We start from the raw sequence: 22,932 nt of genomic DNA on the forward strand, positions 1-22,932 counted from the left end.
CTTTAACGTCATGTACCGGGTGCTCTCCCACCATGCAGATACAATGACCGATTATTTAATTATTGTAAATGCTGCGCAATAAAACCAGTACGTTACGGTATATTAAAGGTTTAGAGGGGTAAAGGGACTTTCTGGCCACCAAGCAGTTGTATCTTGCTCTTTCCTCTTCTTTGTACGAGTTTCACCTTCCAAGTGGCGTTTATTGGTGTCCTTGCAAACACTGACTTACAAAAAGAGAGACTAATAAAAACAGATAAAAGGAAAGGAGGAAAAAGGATTTTAAAAATGTACCAGAGAGTTCATAGAACACCTTGCTCTTGAGAAAAAGGACACGAGGAGGGTTTTGAAACTCTTGCTTTGCCTTTCCGAGCGTGATCTATATTCTCAATGAGCTGCCATTTTGTCTGAATCTCGATATTCCCCAATGCTGAGACAGAGCATGAGCGTAAAATTTGATTGGTCGACATGGTGTAAAAGGATGTAATATTTTGTCCTTGTCCTGCGTAGCTGAAGGTTTTGGAAAGTGCCAACAACGTGGTTTGTGTTCTACAGTGTTCAAGTATATAATTAAATAAAACAAAGTAAAGATTATAAATAAATAAATAAATAAATAAAATAAACATTTTAAAACTGTAGAAAAACAAAACCTTTTTTTGGAAGTTCACCGCGATTGATGCAGCGTCTTTTACACCACCTTATCTGACATGTTACATTACTTCTTCATGCCAGTTGTTTGTGTCCTTTATGACGTCCTTATAAACAGTAAGTTTCCTGTTTGGAATTATTTTGAATTTTGTTTTCCTGCCAGACAGGGAGACAGGAAAAAATATCACCTCACCCGTCTCTGTGCATGCGCAATCGGGACAAGATCCCGTACAATTTTACCAATTCAGAGCCAATGTATACACAAGGAATTCAGACGCAGGAGGAGGCCATATCAACACCAGACCAATTTAGATAAGAAAAAGGAAAGTGCAAAAAAAAGTTTTTCCTCTTTTTCTGTAGTTTTTCTGGACTTTGTTATTTTCCTTTCCGGAGGAGGCAAAGGTGGTTCTCAGGTGAGAAACGCACATAAACCACACACTACCCCTTGACGAGATTCGCATAATCAACACTCCGCAGAGATGCGCACAACCATCGAACCATACTCAAGCTATCTAAAAGTCCTGTCAATATCCGTATACACCTCTATGTCCAATACTTCCAGGTACCTATCAAATTCCAATTTAAACTTATCTACAGTTCTGTTGCCACGACCTTTCCAGGGAGACCATTCCATGCATGAACTAGTGAGTGAAAGACCTCTTACCTTGCTTGCCACCATCTTAACATTGATCTTCTTCATTCTCCGGCTGTGTCCCCTGGCCCGATCATTGTCTATTATAATACCGTAAGGACTCGACTTTGTTATCCCTTTTATGCCGCACCCAGTGACCCGATGCCCACGGCACTAATGGATTTACGATCTACGAACCGCGCTCTTTGTTTATCACGTACAGACATACTCGAAAAATCTGAATTAGCCGACGTTGGGGCCCAAAAGCATCCGATTAACTGCCGATACGACGCCATCTTACGACGCCATCATATTGGCGTCTGCTGGGTGAAGGCGAAGCAAGCCGTCCGCTGATTGGACAGGCGAAGGCGACAGCAAGCCGTCCACTGAGTGGACAATCCCAGAGTGGTGCTATGCCGATTCCTATTACGAATCCATTCATTTTTCAAAAGTATATCGTAGCGTTGTCATTTAAGTAGATTGCAATAAATACGTTGTTCATATACGCACTCTTCATTCTCATCTTTCTTCCTAACTCTTACTCGGACAAGCAAATCCCCTATGCCATCCATAATGGTACACTCTATCCATACACCACATCCTCCCTTCCGTGGATGTTCCACGGGTTTCAGCTAGTTGTCTATTATTCTGAAGAACTCTTCTGCACTTATGTTGTCGTTACCCTTCTCCACCATATCCCCTCGTAACCGCCTCCTTGTCACCTTCAACCGCTCCTGATAGCTAAGTCAATCAGCTTGCTTGCTAGGCCCAGAATCAATCCAGTTGCCCTCTTGTTCTGAACCCTCTCTATGGCCGCTATATGGTCCTTCCTGAGTCGTGGTGACCAGAACTGCACACAATATTCTAGATGAGGCCCTCACTAAACTCTTGTGCTGTTAAAACATCTGGTGTTCAAAATATAACATTCAATTGAAATTTCATCACACAAGTAATTCCTTGATCATAAAATAACGTGTGTAGACACAGTGACGCAATTGCTTAACCATGCTATTTGCTACGCGTGTGCAGGGTAAGAAGGGAAAGGGGAAAAGAGTTTGCAGAAAGACGAGCAAAGTGAATGTTAAAATTAGAAAGAACTAGGGCATGCCCGTACTATATATATATCTAAAATTATATCCCCCCCCCCTCTATTTACATGAAATGGTTTGGTCCATTCGCAAAGCCAAAGCGAACGGCTTGCGAGTACGGTAGAACCCCCCCCCCCCCTCTATTTACATGAAATGGTTTGGTCCATTCGCAAAGCCAAAGCGAACGGCGAACGGCTAAATCGCCATAGCTCGGTAGCTCGCTGCTCTCTGATTGGTCGAATCGTTTTTTGGACATAGCTCGGTAACTACTTGTCCGATTAATATGAAACCTTGAAAAGGCACATCCTCGGGTCCCCAGCAATATACCTGGCAAGTTTCAAGTATATCGGACCGGTAGTTGTCGAGAAACAGCGGTCGCATACACACAGAGATTAGTGGAATTATAGATAGATGTCTAATGAGCAAAAAGAAAACTTCCCGCGGTCATGACTATCCGATTTCATTGTCACACGCTCAGGGTGATGAACCTTACTGATCTTCAACAAGGGAGTGGGCAACTTAAGGCAAACTTTGTGATAGTCTCTTTGTCACGTGACTTTTCTTTCATGAGCCTGTTTGTGTCATCAACTGTGGCAGACTCTTGTTCGAGCGAGTCATCAAGGTGGTCAATGAAGACCAGGCGGAAGCCAGCGATTCACGAATGGTAACTTCACGAATAAACGTTGCAACGGACACCGTTGGAAATCGTCACTCCATGGTGAGTGTCCAACAGGTAAGCGACCGTCCGTCAACAAATGGACACAACTCAATCCCAAATTCTGCTTTAAGATGTAGAAGGAACTAGAACGCCACTCAGTGGAGCGCATACTCCCGCCGTGGGTTTAGTTGGAATAATACGTTTTGTTTAACATCCCCTCTCCCCAAAACAATAAATGAAAAAGAAAGTAAGCCCAAACTGTCAGATAATTTATTTTGATATATCTCGGAATTGGAGGAGAAAAACATCATTTAAGAATAAGAATAAAAGCTTTAATGCAGTAAAACAGAAAAAATCTTTCCAAAAAAAATTTCCAAAAATAATTCCTGGATCGGGAATAATATCCTGAACTTCACCAAAAACTAATCAATTCTTCCTTATCCCAAGGATAATCATCCCACCAACTTTCATCCAAATCCGTTCAGAATTTTTCCAGATATCTTGTTCACAAACACACGAACATACAAACACACACGGACGGACGGACACGATCGAATGCGTTACTCCCTGGCGGGAGTAATAAACCTGAAAATCGCAGAGCCAGAACCAGAATTATTTATTTGGTCTGGGAAGCCCATGCGAGGTTTCTTCTTCTTCAGCCTCTCAACCCTGGGTGAATATGCGATCTTTTAAAAAAAAGTTGGAATTTTGCCAAATCTGTTTTATTCGTTTGTTATAAATATACCTCAGCCATTGACAAATCTGGAACTAAGTCTTTATAAGTTCATCAAATACTGACACCACGAATGACATTCGCTGAGCTAAATGTTGATATCTCTTCTGAGGTTAAAAAAAAAAAAAAAAAAAAAAAAAAAGGTTTAAAGCATTATTCGTATCAAACGATACATTTTATGAAACGGGGAAACCGAATACACACTTTGGTGGTTTTAAAATGACAGAATATGTCTTTATTAGAAAAAAAATAAAATTAACATTGAAGACGACGCTGCTAAAAAAAATACACCGCTCTAACGCATAACCACGAGTTTAAACTATATTTACCACAAATATGAAAACTATTTTCATATCACAATGTTAAATATAGAATATATAGAAGATAATGTAAAAAAAAAATGAGCCCTATCTTCCAATGGTAAAAAAATCCTTCAAAAAATTCCTGGATCCGGATTAATATCCTGAGCTTCACCAAAAACTAATCAATTCTTCCTTACCCCAAGGGCAATCATCCCACCAACTTTCATCCAAATACGTTCAGAACTTTTCCAGATATCTTGTTCACAAACACACGAACATACGAACACACACACACACACACACACACACACACGGATGGACACACACACACACACACACACACACACACACACACACACACACACACACACACACACACGGACGGACGGACACGATCAATGCATTACTCCCTGGTGGGAGTAATAAACCTGAAAATCGCAGAGCCAGAACCAGAATTATTTATTTGGTCTGGGAAGCCCATGCGAGGTTTCTTCTTCTTCAGCCTCTCACAACCTGGGTGAATATGGGATCTTTTTTTTAAAAGTTGGAATTTTGCCAAATCTGTTTTATTCGTTTGTTAATATACCTCAGCCATTGACAAATCTGGAACTAAGTCTTTATAAGTTCATCAAATACTGACACCACGAATGACATTCGCTGAGCTAAATGTTGATATCTCTTCTGAGGTAAAAAAACAACAAAAAAAAAACAGTTTTAAAGCATTATTCGTATCAAACGATACATTTTATGAAACCGGGAAACCGAATACACACTTTGGTGGTTTTAAAATGACAGAATATGTCTTTATTAGAAAAGAATAATAATTAACATTGAAGACGACGCTGCTAAAAAAAATACACCGCTCTAACGCATAACCACGAGTTTAAACTATATTTACCACAAATATGAAAACTATTTTCATATCACAATGTTAAATATAGAATATATAGAAGATAATGTTAAAAAAAATGAGCCCTATCTTCCAATGGTAAAAAAATCCTTCAAAAAATTCCTGGATCCGGATTAATATCCTGAGCTTCACCAAAAACTAATCAATTCTTCCTTACCCCAAGTGCAATCATCCCACCAACTTTCATCCAAATCCGTTCAGAACTTTTCCAGATATCTTGTTCACAAACACACACACACACACACACACACACGGACACGAGTGAATGCATTACTTCCTGGCGGGAGTAATTATAGAATGACCAGACATTCATCTTTCCCTGTGTCTATCTGTGTTTCCTAATTACATATTTGATGTTGAAGATCAAGCGCAACGAACAGCAAGACTACGGGTCAATGAAAAATGGATGGGGCTTGAAGTTGAAGACAAAATGCATTGGCCAACAAAATGGAGTCTCTGTGGGCGCGGGGGTCAACGTTGATGAAAACATGGGGGTAAGACTATCCATGGTAACAATACATCACCGGTCCTGAGTACGATGGTGCATCAGCTAATCCACCAACTTGCGCATTTGTCTATGAAGAGAACATGTTTCTGGGTTCACTCACAATAACTTTGCCTTATTGTTGTTGGTCAGAACAAGGCCTCAAGTAGAAATGGAGAAGTCTTCTGGTCACGATTACATGCGTCGTTTTTACTTCCAGGTTGTGCAACTGCCTCAAGTCCCATCCGTGGATGACGATTGCAAGCAAATAGAAAAACAGCAGCAGGAAGTGGAAGTTCGGCAGAGCATAGTAGATGGCTCTGTGACGTCAACAAAGATAAAAGTCACACGTTCAGATGGTTACACATTCAGCGATGGCAGCACCACCAGGAAGGGAATATATGGTTATGGTATGACCCCAGGTAAAGAAAGGTAAGAATTGTCTTGGGGATGGATGAACTAGCTCCTTGAAAGAGAAAAGGTTCTGAGAATGAAGATTATATGATGATGTAGGCGGGGATGAAGATGACGTATGGTAGTTATGGTTTTTTATGGGCAGATTTGGATACATAGTCGAGGCTCCTGGAAGAGCGAGAACAGGTGCTTGCCACACCTAAGCACGTGCTTGTTAAGGTTGAAGAACACTATAGTTATGAACATTATGGGTGTCAATGAAGGATTTGTGAATTAACCGGTTTGATGGAAGATCGTTCAAAATGTTCCCGTTGAGTGCGGTTGAGATCGAGAAACCCTCTTTGCCCCAGGTTTTTCGAAGATGGAATGACTTTGGAGAAGGCTGTATGGATTGTTGCCTCAAAGCCACCAGGAACACAGGACGTTGAGCAGGGGGCCTTGTACATCCAGCAAGCCTGCTTCAGGAACCAAGGAAACAAATATGAGGTACCCTCCACGTGCCACACTTGGAGGCAGTTCCCAGCGATGTGATTGTTCTCCTTTCCCTTCCATGACTCCCTGAAGGTAGCCAAATGCGGAGTCATTGGTCGAGTCCCACTTATCCGATCAAATGCACACTTGACCAGGATATTCGATGACTAATTTGGTGTGCATTCACCACAAAGGTGTGGATGTGGAATCCTGTAGATTTGGACAGGGATTTACTCAAATCAAAGACGCTCTGGCCTAGTTTTCCAAAAGGCACAGTGGTAATATTTCAGGTCGACGAGCAAACGTTACCATTCATTTGGCGGCATTAGATCGAGGGGAATGCCATGGTCTCCATCTTCTGTCCACCAAACCAGGGGAATTTGGAAAGATCGAGTTCAAATTTAATTTTTATCCGACTGATTAATATAATAATAATAATACATTTATTTTATATAGCGCTTTTCAAGAAGCCCAAAGACGCTTTGACAGAGTACAAAAAACAGGTGCAAAAAGACTAAAATCAATAGGTAAATAATCAAAGCAAAAGGAAGGAGAAGGAGAAGAGATAGTCAGGGGTTAAATGCTGTGGGTTAAATGTTGAATGCAGTGTTGAACAGGTGGGTCTTGAGTGATGTTTTGAATGTGGTGAGTGAGGAGGAGTCTCTGATGGTGTGAGGTAGTGAGTTCCAGAGGGTGGGAGCAGCGATGGAGAAGGCCCTGTCCCCCCAGGATCTGAATTTGGTCCGGATGGGGGGGGGGGGGGGGTCAGGAGGTTGGTACCAGCAGAGCGGAGGTTGCGGGTGGGAGTGTGTCTGGAGAGGAGGTCAGCCAGGTAGGATGGGGTCAGGTCATGGAGGGCTTTGTAGGTCAAGAGGAGCATTTTGTACTGGATTCTCTGGGGGATGGGGAGCCAGTGAAGCTTGTAAAGGACGGGGGTGATGTGGTCACGGGTCCGGGAATGGGTGAGTAGACGGGCAGCGGAGTTCTGAATGTATTGGAGTTTATTGGTGATTATTGAGGGTGAACCATAGAGGAGGCTGTTGCAGTAGTCCAGACGGGAGGCGATGAAGGCGTGGATGAGGGTTTCTGCAGCCGTGGAGGAGAGGGATGGACAGAGACGGGCGATGTTTTTCAGGTGAAAGAAGGCTGTCTTTGTGATCTGTTTAGTGTATTTGTCGAAGTAGAGGGTTTGGTCAAAGATGACGCCAAGATTCCGGATGTGAGGGGAGGTGGATACTGGGAAACCGTCGATGTTGAGGGCAAAGTTATGGGTGGATTTGGTGAGCGTTTTTGGGCCAATGATGATTATTTCAGATTTATCATAGTTAAGTTTGAGGAAGTTGATTTGAAGCCAGGATTTTATTTCAGAGATGCAGTTTGTCAGGATAGAGTGGGTGTCGGTGGAGATGGACTTGGTGGAGATGAAAAGCTGGATGTCATCGGCGAAGCAGTGGAATTGGAGACCATGACGGCGGATTAAGTGACCAAGGGGGGACAGGTACAGGATGAAGAGGAGGGGGCCAATAACTGAACCTTGGGGGACACCTTGGGGGAGGGGAGCAGTGGGGGATTTGCAGTTATTGATGGAGATGAACTGGCATCTGTCAGAGAGGTATGATTTAATCCAAGAGAGGGCAGTGCCGGTAATGTTAAAGGTGGTTTCAAGTCGGGTGAGGAGGATGGTGTGATTGATGGTGTCAAAGGCGGCGCTGAGGTCGAGGAGGATGAGAATGTTGAGGTTGCCGGCGTCAGAGGAGAGGAGAAGGTCGTTGGTGATTTTGAGGAGAGCAGTTTCAGTACTGTGGTTGGAGCGGAATCCGGATTGGAATGTTTCATACAGGTTTTAATATGACATCAGTTAAAACTAGAAAGGGACTCGGAAGAGAGCACGCCTCCGCCAGGCTAGACGCCTCACATTTTGTATCCCACTGATAGGCCAGATCTGGTTCTGGACCTGAATCAAAATCGAATCGGCTTGTTTTTGACACCTAACCAACTCGTCCACCTAGTTTTTTTTTTTTGGCCCCATCTCTCAATGGCGAAGAATCACTTTCAAATAAAAAAATTTCTCGTATCCGGATCTTCACCAAAATCAAATCAATTCTTCCTTGTCACACACCCAACCTGTCCTTCACCAATATCTAATCAATTCTTCCTTGTCACACACCCAACCTGTCCTTCACCAAAATCTAATCGATTCTTCCTTGTCACACACCCAACCTGTCCTTCACCAAAATCTAATCGATTCTTCCTTGTCACACACCCAACCTGTCCTTCACCAATATCTAATCGATTCTTCCTTGTCACACACCCAACCTGTCCTTCACCAATATCTAATCGATTCTTCCTTGTCACACACCCAACCTGTCCTTCACCAATATCTAATCGATTCTTCCTTGTCACACACCCAACCTGTCCTCACCAATATCTAATCGATTCTTCCTTGTCACACACCCAACCTGTCCTTCACCAATATCTAATCGATTCTTCCTTGTCACACACCCAACCTGTCCTCACCAATATCTAATCGATTCTTCCTTGTCACACACCCAACCTGTCCTCACCAATATCTAATCGATTCTTCCTTGTCACACACCCAACCTGTCCTCACCAATATCTAATCGATTCTTCCTTGTCACACACCCAACCTGTCCTCACCAATATCTAATCGATTCTTCCTTGTCACACACCCAACCTGTCCTTCACCAATATCTAATCGATTCTTCCTTGTCACACACCCAACCTGTCCTCACCAATATCTAATCGATTCTTCCTTGTCACACACCCAACCTGTCCTTCACCAATATCTAATCGATTCTTCCTTGTCACACACCCAACCTGTCCTCACCAATATCTAATCGATTCTTCCTTGTCACACACCCAACCTGTCCTCACCAATATCTAATCGATTCTTCCTTGTCACACACCCAACCTGTCCTCACCAATATCTAATCGATTCTTCCTTGTCACACACCCAACCTGTCCTCACCAATATCTAATCGATTCTTCCTTGTCACACACCCAACCTGTCCTCACCAATATCTAATCGATTCTTCCTTGTCACACACCCAACCTGTCCTCACCAATATCTAATCGATTCTTCCTTGTCACACACCCAACCTGTCCTCACCAATATCTAATCGATTCTTCCTTGTCACACACCCAACCTGTCCTTCACCAATATCTAATCGATTCTTCCTTGTCACACACCCAACCTGTCCTCACCAATATCTAATCGATTCTTCCTTGTCACACACCCAACCTGTCCTCACCAATATCTAATCGATTCTTCCTTGTCACACACCCAACCTGTCCTCACCAATATCTAATCGATTCTTCCTTGTCACACACCCAATTTTGTTTCCACTTTATCACCCGCAGCTTCGAAGCTTGGATGGCATAGCAAAGCTCGTCGAGGCCCTCGGTGTCTACAGACAGCCCAGGATACACCGTGCCATCGGAGGGGCACTGAGGAATGCTGTGTTCGAGGACGATGACAACAAGATGGAAGTCAAAGCAGTTGGAGGTCTCGAAGCCCTGTCTGAGGTTCTAACAAACAGTGGTGATGCAGAGACCTTATGTCAGGTCACAGGTACAGTGAATAAGGCTGATTTTCGAGGTATAACTTGTCTGTTTCCTTTTTCCACTTGATCAATCATTCAATTAGTTAATTTAAAAGCATTTTGCACATGTTAAGTTTTGACATCTTGGGTTGCTTAACCACAATCTCCATCCAACACTACCCCCCAAAACACCTCAACGCCCCACTATCTCAATCCAACACTACCCCCCGAAACACCTCCACAATGCCCTACTATCTCAATCCAACACTACCCCCCAAAACACCTCCACAACGCCCCACTATCTCAATCCAACACTACCCCCCGAAACACCTCCACAATGCCCCACTACCTCAATCCAACACTACCCCCCAAAACACCTCCACAACGCCCCACTATCTCAATCCAACACTACCCCCCGAAACACCTCCACAATGCCCCACTATCTCAATCCAACACTAACCCCCTAAACACCTCCTCAATGCCCCACTATCTCAATCCAAAACTACCCCCCAAAACACCTCCACAACGCCCCACTATCTCAATCCAACACTACCCCCCGAAACACTTCCACAATGCCCCCACTATCTCAATCCAACACTACTCCCCAAAACACCTCCACAACGCCCCACTATCTCAATCCAACACTACCCCCCGAAACACCTCCACAATGCCCCACTGTCTCAATCCAACACTACCCCCCGAAACACTTCCACAGCGCCCCACTATCTCAATCCAACACTACTCCCCGAAACACCTCCACAATGCCCCCACTATCTCAATCCAACACTACCCCCCGAAACACTTCCACAATGCCCCCACTATCTCAATCCAACACTACTCCCCGAAACACCTCCACAATGCCCCACTATCTCAATCCAACACTACCCCCCTAAACACCTCCTCAATGCCCCACTATCTCAATCCAACACTACCCCCGAAACACTTCCACGATGCCCCACTACCTCAATCCAACACTACCCCCCGAAACACTTCCATGCCCCACTATCTCAATCCAACACTACCCCCGAAACACTTCCACGCCCCACTACCTCAATCCAACACTACCCCCCAAAACACCTCAACGCCCCACTATCTCAATCCAACACTACCCCCCGAAACACTTCCATGCCCCACTACCTCAATCCAACACTACCCCCCAAACACTTCCACGCCCCACTATCTCAATCCAACACTACCCCCCAAACACTTCCATGCCCCACTATCTCAATCCAACACTACCCCCAAAACACTTCCACGACGCCCCACTTCCTCAATCCAACACTACCCCCCAAAACACCTCAACGCCCCACTACCTCAATCCAACACTACCCCCCAAAACACCTCAACGCCCCACTATCTCAATCCAACACTACCCCCCGAAACACTTCCACACCCCACTACCTCAATCCAACACTACCCCCGAAACACTTCCACGCCCCACTACCTCAATCCAACACTACCCCCGAAACACTTCCATGCCCCACTATCTCAATCCAACACTACCCCCCGAAACACTTCCACGCCCCACTACCTCAATCTAACACTACCCCCGAAACACTTCCACGCCCCACTATCTCAATCCAACACTACCCCCCGAAACACTTCCACGCCCCACTACCTCAATCCAACCCTACCCCCGAAACACTTCCACGCCCCACTATCTCAATCCAACACTACCCCCCGAAACACTTCCACGCCCCACTACCTCAATCCAACACTACCCCCGAAACACTTCCACGCCCCACTATCTCAATCCAACACTACCCCCCGAAACACTTCCACGCCTCACTATCTCAATCCAACACTACCCCCGAAACACTTCCACGCCCCACTATCTCAATCCAACACTACCCCCCAAACACTTCCACGCCTCACTATCTCAATCCAACACTACCCCCCGAAACACTTCCACGATGCCCCACTACCTCAATCCAACACTACCCCCCAAAACACCTCAACGCCCCACTATCTCAATCCAACACTACCCCCCTAAACACTTCCACAATGCCCCACTATCTCAATCCAACAGTTCCCCCTAAACACTTCCACAATGCCCCACTATCTCAATCCAACACTACCCCCCTAAACACTTCCACAATGCCCCACTATCTCAATCCAACAGTACCCCCTAAACACTTCCACAATGCCCCACTATCTCAATCCAACAGTAACCCCTAAACACTTCCACAATGCCCCACTACCTCAATCCAACAGTACCCCCTAAACACTTCCACAATGCCCCACTATCTCAATCCAACAGTACCCCCTAAACACTTCCACAATGCCCCACTATCTCAATCCAACAGTACCCCCTAAACACTTCCACAATGCCCCACTACCTCAATCCAACAGTACCCCCTAAACACTTCCACAATGCCCCACTATCTCAATCCAACAGTACCCCCTAAACACTTCCACAATGCCCCACTACCTCAATCCAACAGTACCCCCTAAACACTTCCACAATGCCCCACTATCTCAATCCAACAGTACCCCCTAAACACTTCCACAATGCCCCACTATCTCAATCCAACAGTACCCCCTAAACACTTCCACAATGCCCCACTACCTCAATCCAACAGTACCCCCCCCCCCCCCCAATACACTTCCACGCCCCACTACCTCAATGCAGCACTACCCCCCCCGCCAAACACTACTCTCCCGGCCCGCCCCTCCCCCCCCCCCCCCCCCCCCCCAGAAGCAACTCTGTCTCTGTGTCGGGTAATGAAAGTCACCTCACCAGGTTGAGCTGTGGTCACCACATGTCCCTCCAACACTATTTACACAGGATTCCCTCTGCAGAAAACAAGCACAGCCAACACCAGATACGTGTGGAACAGCAGTTACGGCCTTGACACTGATAGTGATGCAAGTGATAATGGAGAATCCGAACTCTTAACTCATTAACTGGTGGTACATGTTAGAGGAAGGGTCCAGCCTGTGATTAGGGTGGTGCCATAAGGTGTTCGAAACGCTTACACACCAAAGTTCATTTTAAATACTAGGACGTGCCCGTACGTGGGTGCCCGTTCCTTGCCAAAAAAAAAAAAAAAAATGTCTTCGCCCATGCATGCATGGGCGTGCCCATGGGCCCATGGGCGTGCCCGTAAGTGCGTGATGTGACCGTACAATGAATGTATCGTCCCGACGCTGCAGCTCGGATGGCGCTGCAGTTAATCGGGCCTGTATCGGCAGAGTTATTATAAACGTGTACTACAATCGATCGTACCTTACAGCGTCTGCTCGCCACGTTCAGCATCAGTACGTCGTCACTATGACTATCCGTAAGTCCGGAAGTGACGTCCTCATTTGACTGTCCGGAAGGTCGCATATCGCAGTTACGATGAATCGCAAATTAGTTTTAATTAGTTTTAAAACATAGTTTAACGCCAACATAGTTTGCCAACGTGAAATAAATGAATACGCTCTCAAATGTGCCGTCCGAGGCAGAGTCTGTTCGCCACGTTCGGCACACGTGATAGCTCGCTGCTCTCTGACTGGTTGAATCGTTTTTTGGACATAGCTCGGTAACTACTTCTCCGATTAATATGAAACCTTGAAAAGGCACATCCTCAGGTCCCCAGCAATATATCTGGCAAGTTTCAATTAGATCGGACCCGTGGTTGTCGAGAAACAGCGGTCACAGACACACAGACACACAGAGATTACTGGAATTATAGATAGATGGATCGTGTGCCATGATCTTTGCTGGGATCGTGTAACGGAACAAAAACGGAAAAAAACATTTTAAATATGGATCGTGTGCCATGATCTTTGCTGGGATCGTGTAACGGAACAAAAACGGAAAAAAACAAGATAGGAAGTCCAACAGCGGCGTAGCCGGGATTGTAAAATATTATAAAGCACAAACACACATGATTAGCTTTTTAAACAGTCGCTAATGGTGTTTGTAACATTGAACAAAGAAATTTGGAGGAATCTCGGAATCCATGAGGTAAGTTTTACTTACAGAAAATGAGGGAAGATCTACTGTAATCTATATACCCCACAGGGTTGGGTTAATAACATGCTATCAAAAAACCGAGGCGAATTCCTTACTTCCGCGGTTGTTAGTACCGTACACCACTTATCATGGAATCATGAACCATACACCGCTTCAATTCATCAACTTTGTATTCCCGACATTGGGATTAAAGTGTTATGGTCATATTTCCTGTATTATTATTATTATTACTACTATTACGAAAACGATACAACTGAAACGATACACTACTGTATTAAGAAACCTGGGCTTAATTTGTCCGAAGCAGTCCGAAGGTGAAGCATGAAGCCTAAGGCCTATACGTACCATTTTGTTGGAAGAGACGATAAACGTCTCTGCTTTCGATATTTGATGATCATTTTAACAATCAGTTTGTTTGTGGTTTTTTTTTTTGTTTTTTTTTGTATACTGAATCGAGGCTCATGAAAGAGCTATAATTTATTTCACAAACAAATCAACCAGACAAACAAAATATACAAAAAGAGGGAGCGGAAGACAAGATGGGGAGAGAAGGGGAAGCACACAACCACAACATTTGAGAGCAGGGAGAAGTGTGGGAGGGAGAGGGCTTGGGGGCAGGAGGCATGGGAAGGGGGGGGGGGGGGAGGGGGGAGAGGTATAAAACACAAGGGGACCGAAATTAACGGGGGTAGAAAAGATCAAGGTTTTGGATGGGGGAGGATAAGAGATGGTGGTGAACAGCTGTTTTAAAGACCTGGAGGGTGGAGTGGGATTGAAGAGAGTGAGGGAGTTTGTTCCAGAGGCGGGAGAAAAGAGGAATGAAGGAGTGAAGGTGAGCAGAAAGTCTTGATTTTGGCAGTTTAACCATAAGAGGGTTGCAGGCAGATCTTGTGCGACCTGTAGGAATATTTGGGGGACAGAGCCCAGAGAGAGCTGGGGGAGCAAGGCCGGAGAGGAGTCGGTAGAAGACGGAAAGACCACCAACCTGCCTGCGGTGAGTGAGTGAAAGGCCCTTGGAGTTGGCTTCATCGCGGGAGATTCCAATGATTCTGAACGCTTTGGTTTCAACAGCGTGAAGACGAGCTAGGTGTGAGGCAGGAGCACCAGCCCAGAGGGGAGAGCAGTATTCCATAGAGCTGCGGATGAAAGCCTTGTATGTGGTGAGGAGCTCAGGTGTGCCAAGGAAGGACTTCGCACGACGGAGGATGCCCAGTCGGCGACTGGCTTTGGAGGCCAGATTTGAAATGTGGTTTTCCCAGGAAAGATCATGGCAAATAGTGAGACCCAAAAGCTTGAGTGACAGAACTTCTTGGAGAGGATTATTCAGAAAGTGGATGGGAGGGTTTTCACACTGAAATTGCTCTATTGTGCTGAAGCGTTTGTTGCTTATGCAAAAGCTAATATTACATGATCCCCGACCCTATTCTTAGGTGGGTGTGGCGGAGCGTTTTAGGCCCCCACTAAGAAATAGACCGGGCCACACTGGGTACCGCTGTTAGTAGGCCTACCATATAAACAAGTCTCCATTATTGAGGCTATGCTAAAAAACGAGTCTGAAATTAGTCACGCTAAATCCTGTTTTCCTTTTCAGAAGTTTGGAATATTAATATCTCTTGCAATGGTTTCAGGAACTTTGTGGAATCTCTCCTCTCTGGAGGAATTAAAACCTCCAATGTTGGACCTCGTGCTCCAGCCTTTGAGCAAAAGGGCAATCATCCCACAGATGGAATCGAAGAAAGATATGGAACTGCTACATAACTCGACCGGATGCCTCAGGTAACGGAGAAGGTTATGTCAAAGTAGTAAAGGTGGTGATTGAAAATTTGGGAGGCAAGCCCTACCCATAAATTGCCATTAATATGAATACGCATTGCGTGGAGTGAGAGCTTCGTCGACAATGGTCAGTCGATCGAGTACGCAGCCCTCGCAAACATCTGTAGACCTAGGCCTAGCTAGGCTAGGTTGTTTGATCTTGGGCTTAGAATTAAAATTCAAATTAATCTTATTGAATGGATAGATTGGGATAGAATGCAGGACTTACCTCCTGAAGGCTATATAGTCTGTACTTCCAGTCGACTGGACCAGTTACGTAGGTCCGACTGGCAGGTACGTACTGAAATCGGTGTACCTGGCTTAAATGAAGTCGGTGTGGCTGGCGGAAAACTGAAGTCGGTGTAGCTGGTGGAAAAAAGAAGTAGGTGTAGCTGGCATAAATGATGATCGGTTTCGAATTCAAAATCCGTACTGTACAGTACTGTATTGTAATTTATTGATTTTAATCACCAGGTGAAAATTTTTTTCATCAACAGGTGAAAATAATTTATCGGTCACGCCAGACCAAAGCAAGATCACATGAGCAAGATGCTTTTATGAAAAAGCGAACAATGAACAATAAATGAATAAATGAATTCATTTATATATATATATATATATTGATTTTAATCACCAGGTGAAAATAATTTATCGGTCGCGCCAGACCAAAGCAAGATCACGTGAGCAAGATGGCGGATCATGGAAGGGACAAGATGGCGGATCATGGAAGGGACAAGATGGCGGATCATGGAAGGGACATTTCAAATGACAACATGAAATTTTGTTCCCAAGGGAATGGGGAAAAATTTGAATTTTTTTTTCATGAAATTTGAAATGAAAGTGAACTTATAAATGGATTTACATAAAATTTTGAATGGATTTACATATGCATGCAATTGGCATAGAGGTTCGCTTATGAAGCTCTCTATAACATCTTCTTTGAACCTACAAACTATTATACGGGGATAGAGGAGGATGGCACAGGATCCCCCATTTGGGATCCTTGGAACAAAACACCGCCTCCCCCAACCAAATCTTGTGTGAACGTAGTACCACAATGAAGCAACAGAACCTGATAGTTCCGCGGTTGAGACACAAATGTTGAGAAGTTGCACTCAGGCTCCTCGAATGAGACCTTGTGAAGGGCCGACTACCTTTCATGAATCTTCCTCATCTCCTCTATCCTCCACTTCCCTGGTTTCAGTAATTGTTTTACCAACTTGTCTAAAATCCCCAACAGCATTCCCTCATATTTCCATCTTGTCTCCTTGAACCCAAGAAACCTATCATCAGCACTTCCGCTCAGTAGGCGACTCATTTTGGAAGATGCAGACCTCGTGGACTCCCTGGTTTCATGGAGTGAGCGTGACTGGCACCACGATGCTCATCAGGTTTGAACACCTCAACTCCTGTCCTCCTTGTTTTTCATCAATTGCTTTTCTTTCACTCCAATATAATTTTACCTCATTCATAATCTTTCTTAAATTAGTCTGCACCTTCCTTGCGTCCCTCTTTTTCTCTCTCAGAATGACTTCCTGTCCATGCTTTTATCCTTCCAGGATCCGGACTACAGCCTCAACACTTTGGAGCACAGTGTCTGTACACTGAGGAACATCAGTTATGAACCGGAAATGTCTGCAGCCTGTGTCCCTGGGCAACCACGTCGCTCTCCTTCGCTCTTTAAAAATACTCTACCCAAGGTCACCTTCGTTCCTTGCCGTTCTGTCTTCGGTGGTCTCTGTCTTCTACCGCCTCCTCTCTGGTCTTGCACTCGTAGAAGGGATGAATAATGGGACTGAGAGACAGACATACGTACCGATGGTGGGAATGCAAGTTACTGATAGATGAGCTAGACTGATATGATGTGGAGCAAGTTATTGATCGCTCAATGACCCACTTGGATTGTGAGTCGTGTGTTGGCGAAAACAAACTTGAGAATGTCCACCAAAAGGTTTCGTGAGAAATGCTTCCATCGGTTTTAAACGATGCAAATGGACAGCCGGACAATGTACCATGAAATAGGGTCGTTGAAATGTAGCTCCAGGTTATTTAAACATAATGGACAGCAATGTCAGCCACCCAGGTATAAGTAGACATTTATGGATGAACACATCCCGTAAATGTACATTGGAATGTTTCAGTGGCCCGAATCTTTCAGGATGCTCAACAACAACAATAGGCATTTTAAGGCCATTTTCCCTGCTAGAGCGGGGGTTAGCCTTGCGGTCCCCATGACAATCTTCTCCATTTTGCCCTATTTTCTGCATCTCCCCTTGTTAACCCCCTTGCCCGCATTTCTTCTTCCACCATCTTTAGCCAAGTCTTTCTCGGTCTTCCCCGTCCTCCACTTCCTTCGACATTCATTTCCATCACTCTTCTCAACCAGTCACGTTCATCCTTCCTCAACACATGACCAAACCATCTCAACCTGTTCCTCTTCACAGCATCCATCACAGGCTCTATTCCCATCATCTTTCGCAATTCATCATTTGTCTTCCTCTCTCTCAACGATACTCCGCACATCCACCGAACCATTCGCATTTCCACCCTTTCCAGCCTTCGTTGCTGCTCCACGTTCATTACCCATGTCTCGCTCCCATAAATCTCAGGATGTTCATCAAAGGAAAATCACAATCTCCATTAACATTTTTTGTCGACCTGCAGGCAAAACCCATGTTTGAAGCACAGCCAAAAGGAGTGGCACGACTGCACCACCCTCGCATGGTGCAGACCTACATTGACATCCTTGGATCTTCAAAGAACCCCGTGTTACGAGAAGCAGCAGCCGGAGCTTTGCACAACATCACCTCGGGATCTTCAGAGGTTTGGAATTATTCAATATAAGACAACGTAATGAAGAAGCGAATAACAATGGAAATGGGTTTGGGTGACATTGGTGGTTGAGTTATGATGTTGTGGACCAGAACCTCCAGATTGCGTTGAGAAGTTGCTCTTGAAAGCCAATGTTTGGGGCCAGAGATTAGTCGTCCTTGGGTTTGTACTGGAAAACGAAGTAGAGAACAGGTTGGGATGAGAATGTGGAATAAATATGGAGTTGATGTTTGCAGGCCTCAAAGTCCCTCGGCAAGATATTCCTGAACAGGGATGGTGTTGGGATTCTCAAAAACCTACTGCAGGGCCAAGATCCTTCCACGACTATTTCTGCTATTCATATAACCAGTAGCCTGTCACGGTGCCCGGAGAACCACGCGATCTTAAGTGTGTACCTCCAGTAAGAGTATTTGTAAAACACAATGTCTACTTTCCAGCAGCATCCTCTCTTTACACAAAATGCATCTTGTGCGATTGCCCACACTTTATTGATTTATTTTTACAGGATCCAAGGCTTGTAGTGGAGCTGCCACACACACACACACACACAAACGAATACACGAGACATAACACGTGACAGTTAAATGAGACAAACATAGCCACTGAGCTTGGGGGAAGTTCCGCCTCTTCCCAGCCCAGGGCATTCTGGGTACCAGCGACGTCACAACAATGGTGCCAACCTTTGCACCACACTCAGCGGACCATTTCCGAAGGAGAGATTTCCTTGGATGCCACCAATGGAGATTATCCGTGCTCTATCCCTTTAAATGCTGATACAGAAAGGAAACCGCACATACCATTTTTAGTCTTTCCTATCACTCGGCAGGAATTTGAACTGCCGACTTTCCAGACTCGGAGGGGATGATCAAACCATGACACCACCCAGTCGTAATAGGACTTCCTGGGGGACAAACTCTGAAGTGCTTTACAAACATTGATATTGTTAACCGAGATTCATTACACTTTGGCAAGCCTGGTGTTTTGGCTCAACGGTTGAGGCCAGCTGAAGACCTTAGGGTCTTGAGTTTGAGCCCCCGCCGTTCCGTTAAATAACACCAGGTCGGTTGACTCAGCCTGTCATCCTTCTGAGGTCGACAAAATGAGTACAGTACCAGCTTACTGGAAACAGGGGGCACTGCATCAGCAGCACAGCTGTGCTCCCAGCAACGATGCAACCAGCAGCCACAGCTGCATACGAAATAATGATAATTACACCTTTTAAATTACTTCTACTGCAGCACCGACATCAGATCATGTGACTTGTGCATGCTGTTGCTTCTCCCAAAGTGTAACTCCGTTCCACCACTTGTCTACCTTTCCTTTGCTAGACCAACATTTGTTGCCTTCGCTCCTCTCTCTGCTGTCTACAAGGCGCGTCGCAGGTACTCCAGATAAGACGGACGTCTTCTTAAGCTCGGCATGTTCCTCGATATCGAGGGTCGTTGGAAATAATCCGGTGGCTGCACGGCGCCTTGTGGATCTCAATGGCATCCAGAGCCTGCATACGTTGGCCAGCCAGAATACGAGGTAAGGCCCTACCTTGATGACATACTACGAGTCTGTGTGAAGGCCAGTGTCGGTAGACAAGGTATGCAATGGACTTTACCACCCAGAATTCTAGGTAAGGCCATACCTTGATGACATGATGGAATACTAGTCTATGTGAAGGCCAGTGTCGGTAGACAAGGTATGCAATGGACTTTACCACCCAGAATTCTAGGTAAGGCCATACCTTGATGACATGATGGAATACTTGTCTATGTGAAGGCCAGTGTCGGTAGACAAGGTATGCAATGGACTTTACCAGCCAGAATTCTAGGTAAGGCCTTACCTTGATGACATGATGGAATACTTGTCTATGTGAAGGCCAGTGTCGGTAGACAAGGTATGCAATGGACTTTACCAGCCAGAATTCTAGGTAAGGCCTTACCTTGATGACATGATGGAATACTAGTCAATGTGAAGGCCAGTGTCGGTAGACGAGGTATGCAATGGACTTTACCAGCCAGAACTGAAGGTAAGGCCTTACCTTGATGACATGATGGAATACTAGTCTATGTGAAGGCCAGTGTCGGTAGACAAGGTATGCAATGGACTTTACCAGCCAGAATTCTAGGTAAGGCCTTACCTTGATGACATGATGGAATACTAGTCAATGTGAAGGCCAGTGTCGGTAGACGAGGTATGCAATGGACTTTACCAGCTTGAACTCAAGGTAAGGCCTTACCTTGATGACATGATGGAATACTAGTCTATGTGAAGGCCAGTGTCGGTAGACAAGGTATGCAATGGACTTTACCAGCCAGAATTCTAGGTAAGGCCTTACCTTGATGACATGATGGAATACTAATCAATGTGAAGGCCAGTGTCGGTAGACGAGGTATGCAATGGACTTTACCAGCCAGAACTCAAGGTAAGGCCTTACCTTGATGACATGATGGAATACTAGTCTATGTGAAGGCCAGTGTCGGTAGACAAGATATGCAATGGACTTTACCAGCCAGAATTCTAGGTAAGGCCATACCTTGATGACATGATGGAATACGAGTCTATGTGAAGGCCAGTGTCGGTAGACAAGGTATGCAATGGACTTTACCAGCCAGAATTCTAGGTAAGGCCTTACCTTGATGACATGATGGAATACTAGTCTATGTGTAGGCCAGTGTCGGTAGACAAGGTATGCAATGGACTTTACCAGCCAGAATTCTAGGTAAGGCCTTACCTTGATGACATGATGGAATACTAGTCTATGTGAAGGCCAGTGTCGGTAGACAAGGTATGCAATGGACTTTACCAGCCAGAATTCTAGGTAAGGCCATACCTTGATGACATGATGGAATACTAGTCTATGTGAAGGCCAGTGTCGGTAGACAAGATATGCAATGGACTTTACCAGCCAGAATTCTAGGTAAGGCCTTACCTTGATGACATGATGGAATACTAGTCTATGTGTAGGCCAGTGTCGGTAGACAAGGTATGCAATGGACTTTACCAGCCAGAATTCTAGGTAAGGCCTTACCTTGATGACATGATGGAATACTAGTCTATGTGAAGGCCAGTGTCGGTAGACAAGGTATGCAATGGACTTTACCAGCCAGAATTCTAGGTAAGGCCTTACCTTGATGACATGATGGAATACTAATCAATGTGAAGGCCAGTGTCGGTAGACGAGGTATGCAATGGACTTTACCAGCCAGAACTCAAGGTAAGGCCTTACCTTGATAACATGATGGAATACTAGTCTATGTGAAGGCCAGTGTCGGTAGACAAGATATGCAATGGACTTTACCAGCCAGAATTCTAGGTAAGGCCATACCTTGATGACATGATGGAATACGAGTCTATGTGAAGGCCAGTGTCGGTAGACAAGGTATGCAATGGACTTTACCAGCCAGAATTCTAGGTAAGGCCTTACCTTGATGACATGATGGAATACTAGTCTATGTGTAGGCCAGTGTCGGTAGACAAGGTATGCAATGGACTTTACCAGCCAGAATTCTAGGTAAGGCCTTACCTTGATGACATGATGGAATACTAGTCTATGTGAAGGCCAGTGTCGGTAGACAAGGTATGCAATGGACTTTACCAGCCAGAATTCTAGGTAAGGCCATACCTTGATGACATGATGGAATACTAGTCTATGTGAAGGCCAGTGTCGGTAGACAAGATATGCAATGGACTTTACCACCCAGAATTCTAGGTAAGGCCATACCTTGATGACATGATGGAATACTAGTCTATGTGAAGGCCAGTGTCGGTAGACAAGGTATGCAATGGACTTTACCAGCCAGAATTCTAGGTAAGGCCATACCTTGATGACATGATGGAATACTAGTCTATGTGAAGGCCAGTGTCGGTAGACGAGGTATGCAATGGACTTTACCAAAAGTTAATGCTCCTTTGCAACAGTCGTGGTAAACAAGGTGTTGCTTCTGTTTAGACCATTTATTTTGCTCCGATGAAGGGCTAATGCTCGAAACGACAGCCACCCCTGGCTCTCTGTGGCGGTAAAAATACTTTTATCCCCTTTTAGTTGCAAAATATATTGCCAGGAAAATGAGTGTGTCGGTAAGGTCCAACATGTTGATGTGTGTCAGTGAGGTCCAACATGTTGATGTGTCAGTAAGGTCCAACATGTTGATGTGTGTCGGTAAGGTCCAACATGTTGATGTGTCAGTAAGGTCCAACATGTTGATGTGTATCAGTAAGGTCCAACATGTTGATGTGTGTCGGTAAGGTCCAACATGTTGATGTGTGTCAGTAAGGTCCAACATGTTGATGTGTGTCAGTAAGGTCCAACATGTTGATGTGTGTCGGTAAGGTCCAACATGTTGATGTGTGTCGGTAAGGTCCAACATGTTGATGTGTGTCGGTAAGGTCCAACATGTTGATGTGTGTCAGTAAGGTCCAACATGTTGATGTGTC

The 22,932-nt window shown here is 45.0% G+C and overlaps 2 protein-coding genes across 2 annotated transcripts in view; one reads left to right on the forward strand and one right to left on the reverse strand.

The window, feature by feature from the left end:
• The window catches only part of LOC144892202 (uncharacterized), a 997,431-nt gene that overhangs the window by 940,418 nt on the left and 34,081 nt on the right, over positions 1-22,932 (reverse strand). The window lies entirely within an intron of this gene.
• LOC137427973 (plakophilin-1) overlaps positions 1-22,932 on the forward strand; it is a 49,205-nt gene that overhangs the window by 16,887 nt on the left and 9,386 nt on the right. Inside the window, exons 4-14 of the mRNA XM_068117846.2 lie at positions 2,962-3,097; positions 5,330-5,461; positions 5,672-5,883; positions 6,216-6,351; positions 9,718-9,928; positions 15,492-15,639; positions 16,955-17,066; positions 17,235-17,375; positions 18,340-18,498; positions 18,744-18,894; positions 19,836-20,034. Coding sequence (XP_067973947.2) covers positions 2,962-3,097; positions 5,330-5,461; positions 5,672-5,883; positions 6,216-6,351; positions 9,718-9,928; positions 15,492-15,639; positions 16,955-17,066; positions 17,235-17,375; positions 18,340-18,498; positions 18,744-18,894; positions 19,836-20,034 — 1,737 coding nt within the window. The remainder of the gene's footprint in view (positions 1-2,961; positions 3,098-5,329; positions 5,462-5,671; positions 5,884-6,215; positions 6,352-9,717; positions 9,929-15,491; positions 15,640-16,954; positions 17,067-17,234; positions 17,376-18,339; positions 18,499-18,743; positions 18,895-19,835; positions 20,035-22,932) is intronic.

This window comes from Myxine glutinosa, chromosome 5 (assembly GCF_964187855.1).
Source record: "Myxine glutinosa chromosome 5, kmMyxGlut1.1, whole genome shotgun sequence".
Classification (NCBI taxonomy): Eukaryota; Metazoa; Chordata; class Myxini; order Myxiniformes; family Myxinidae; genus Myxine; species Myxine glutinosa.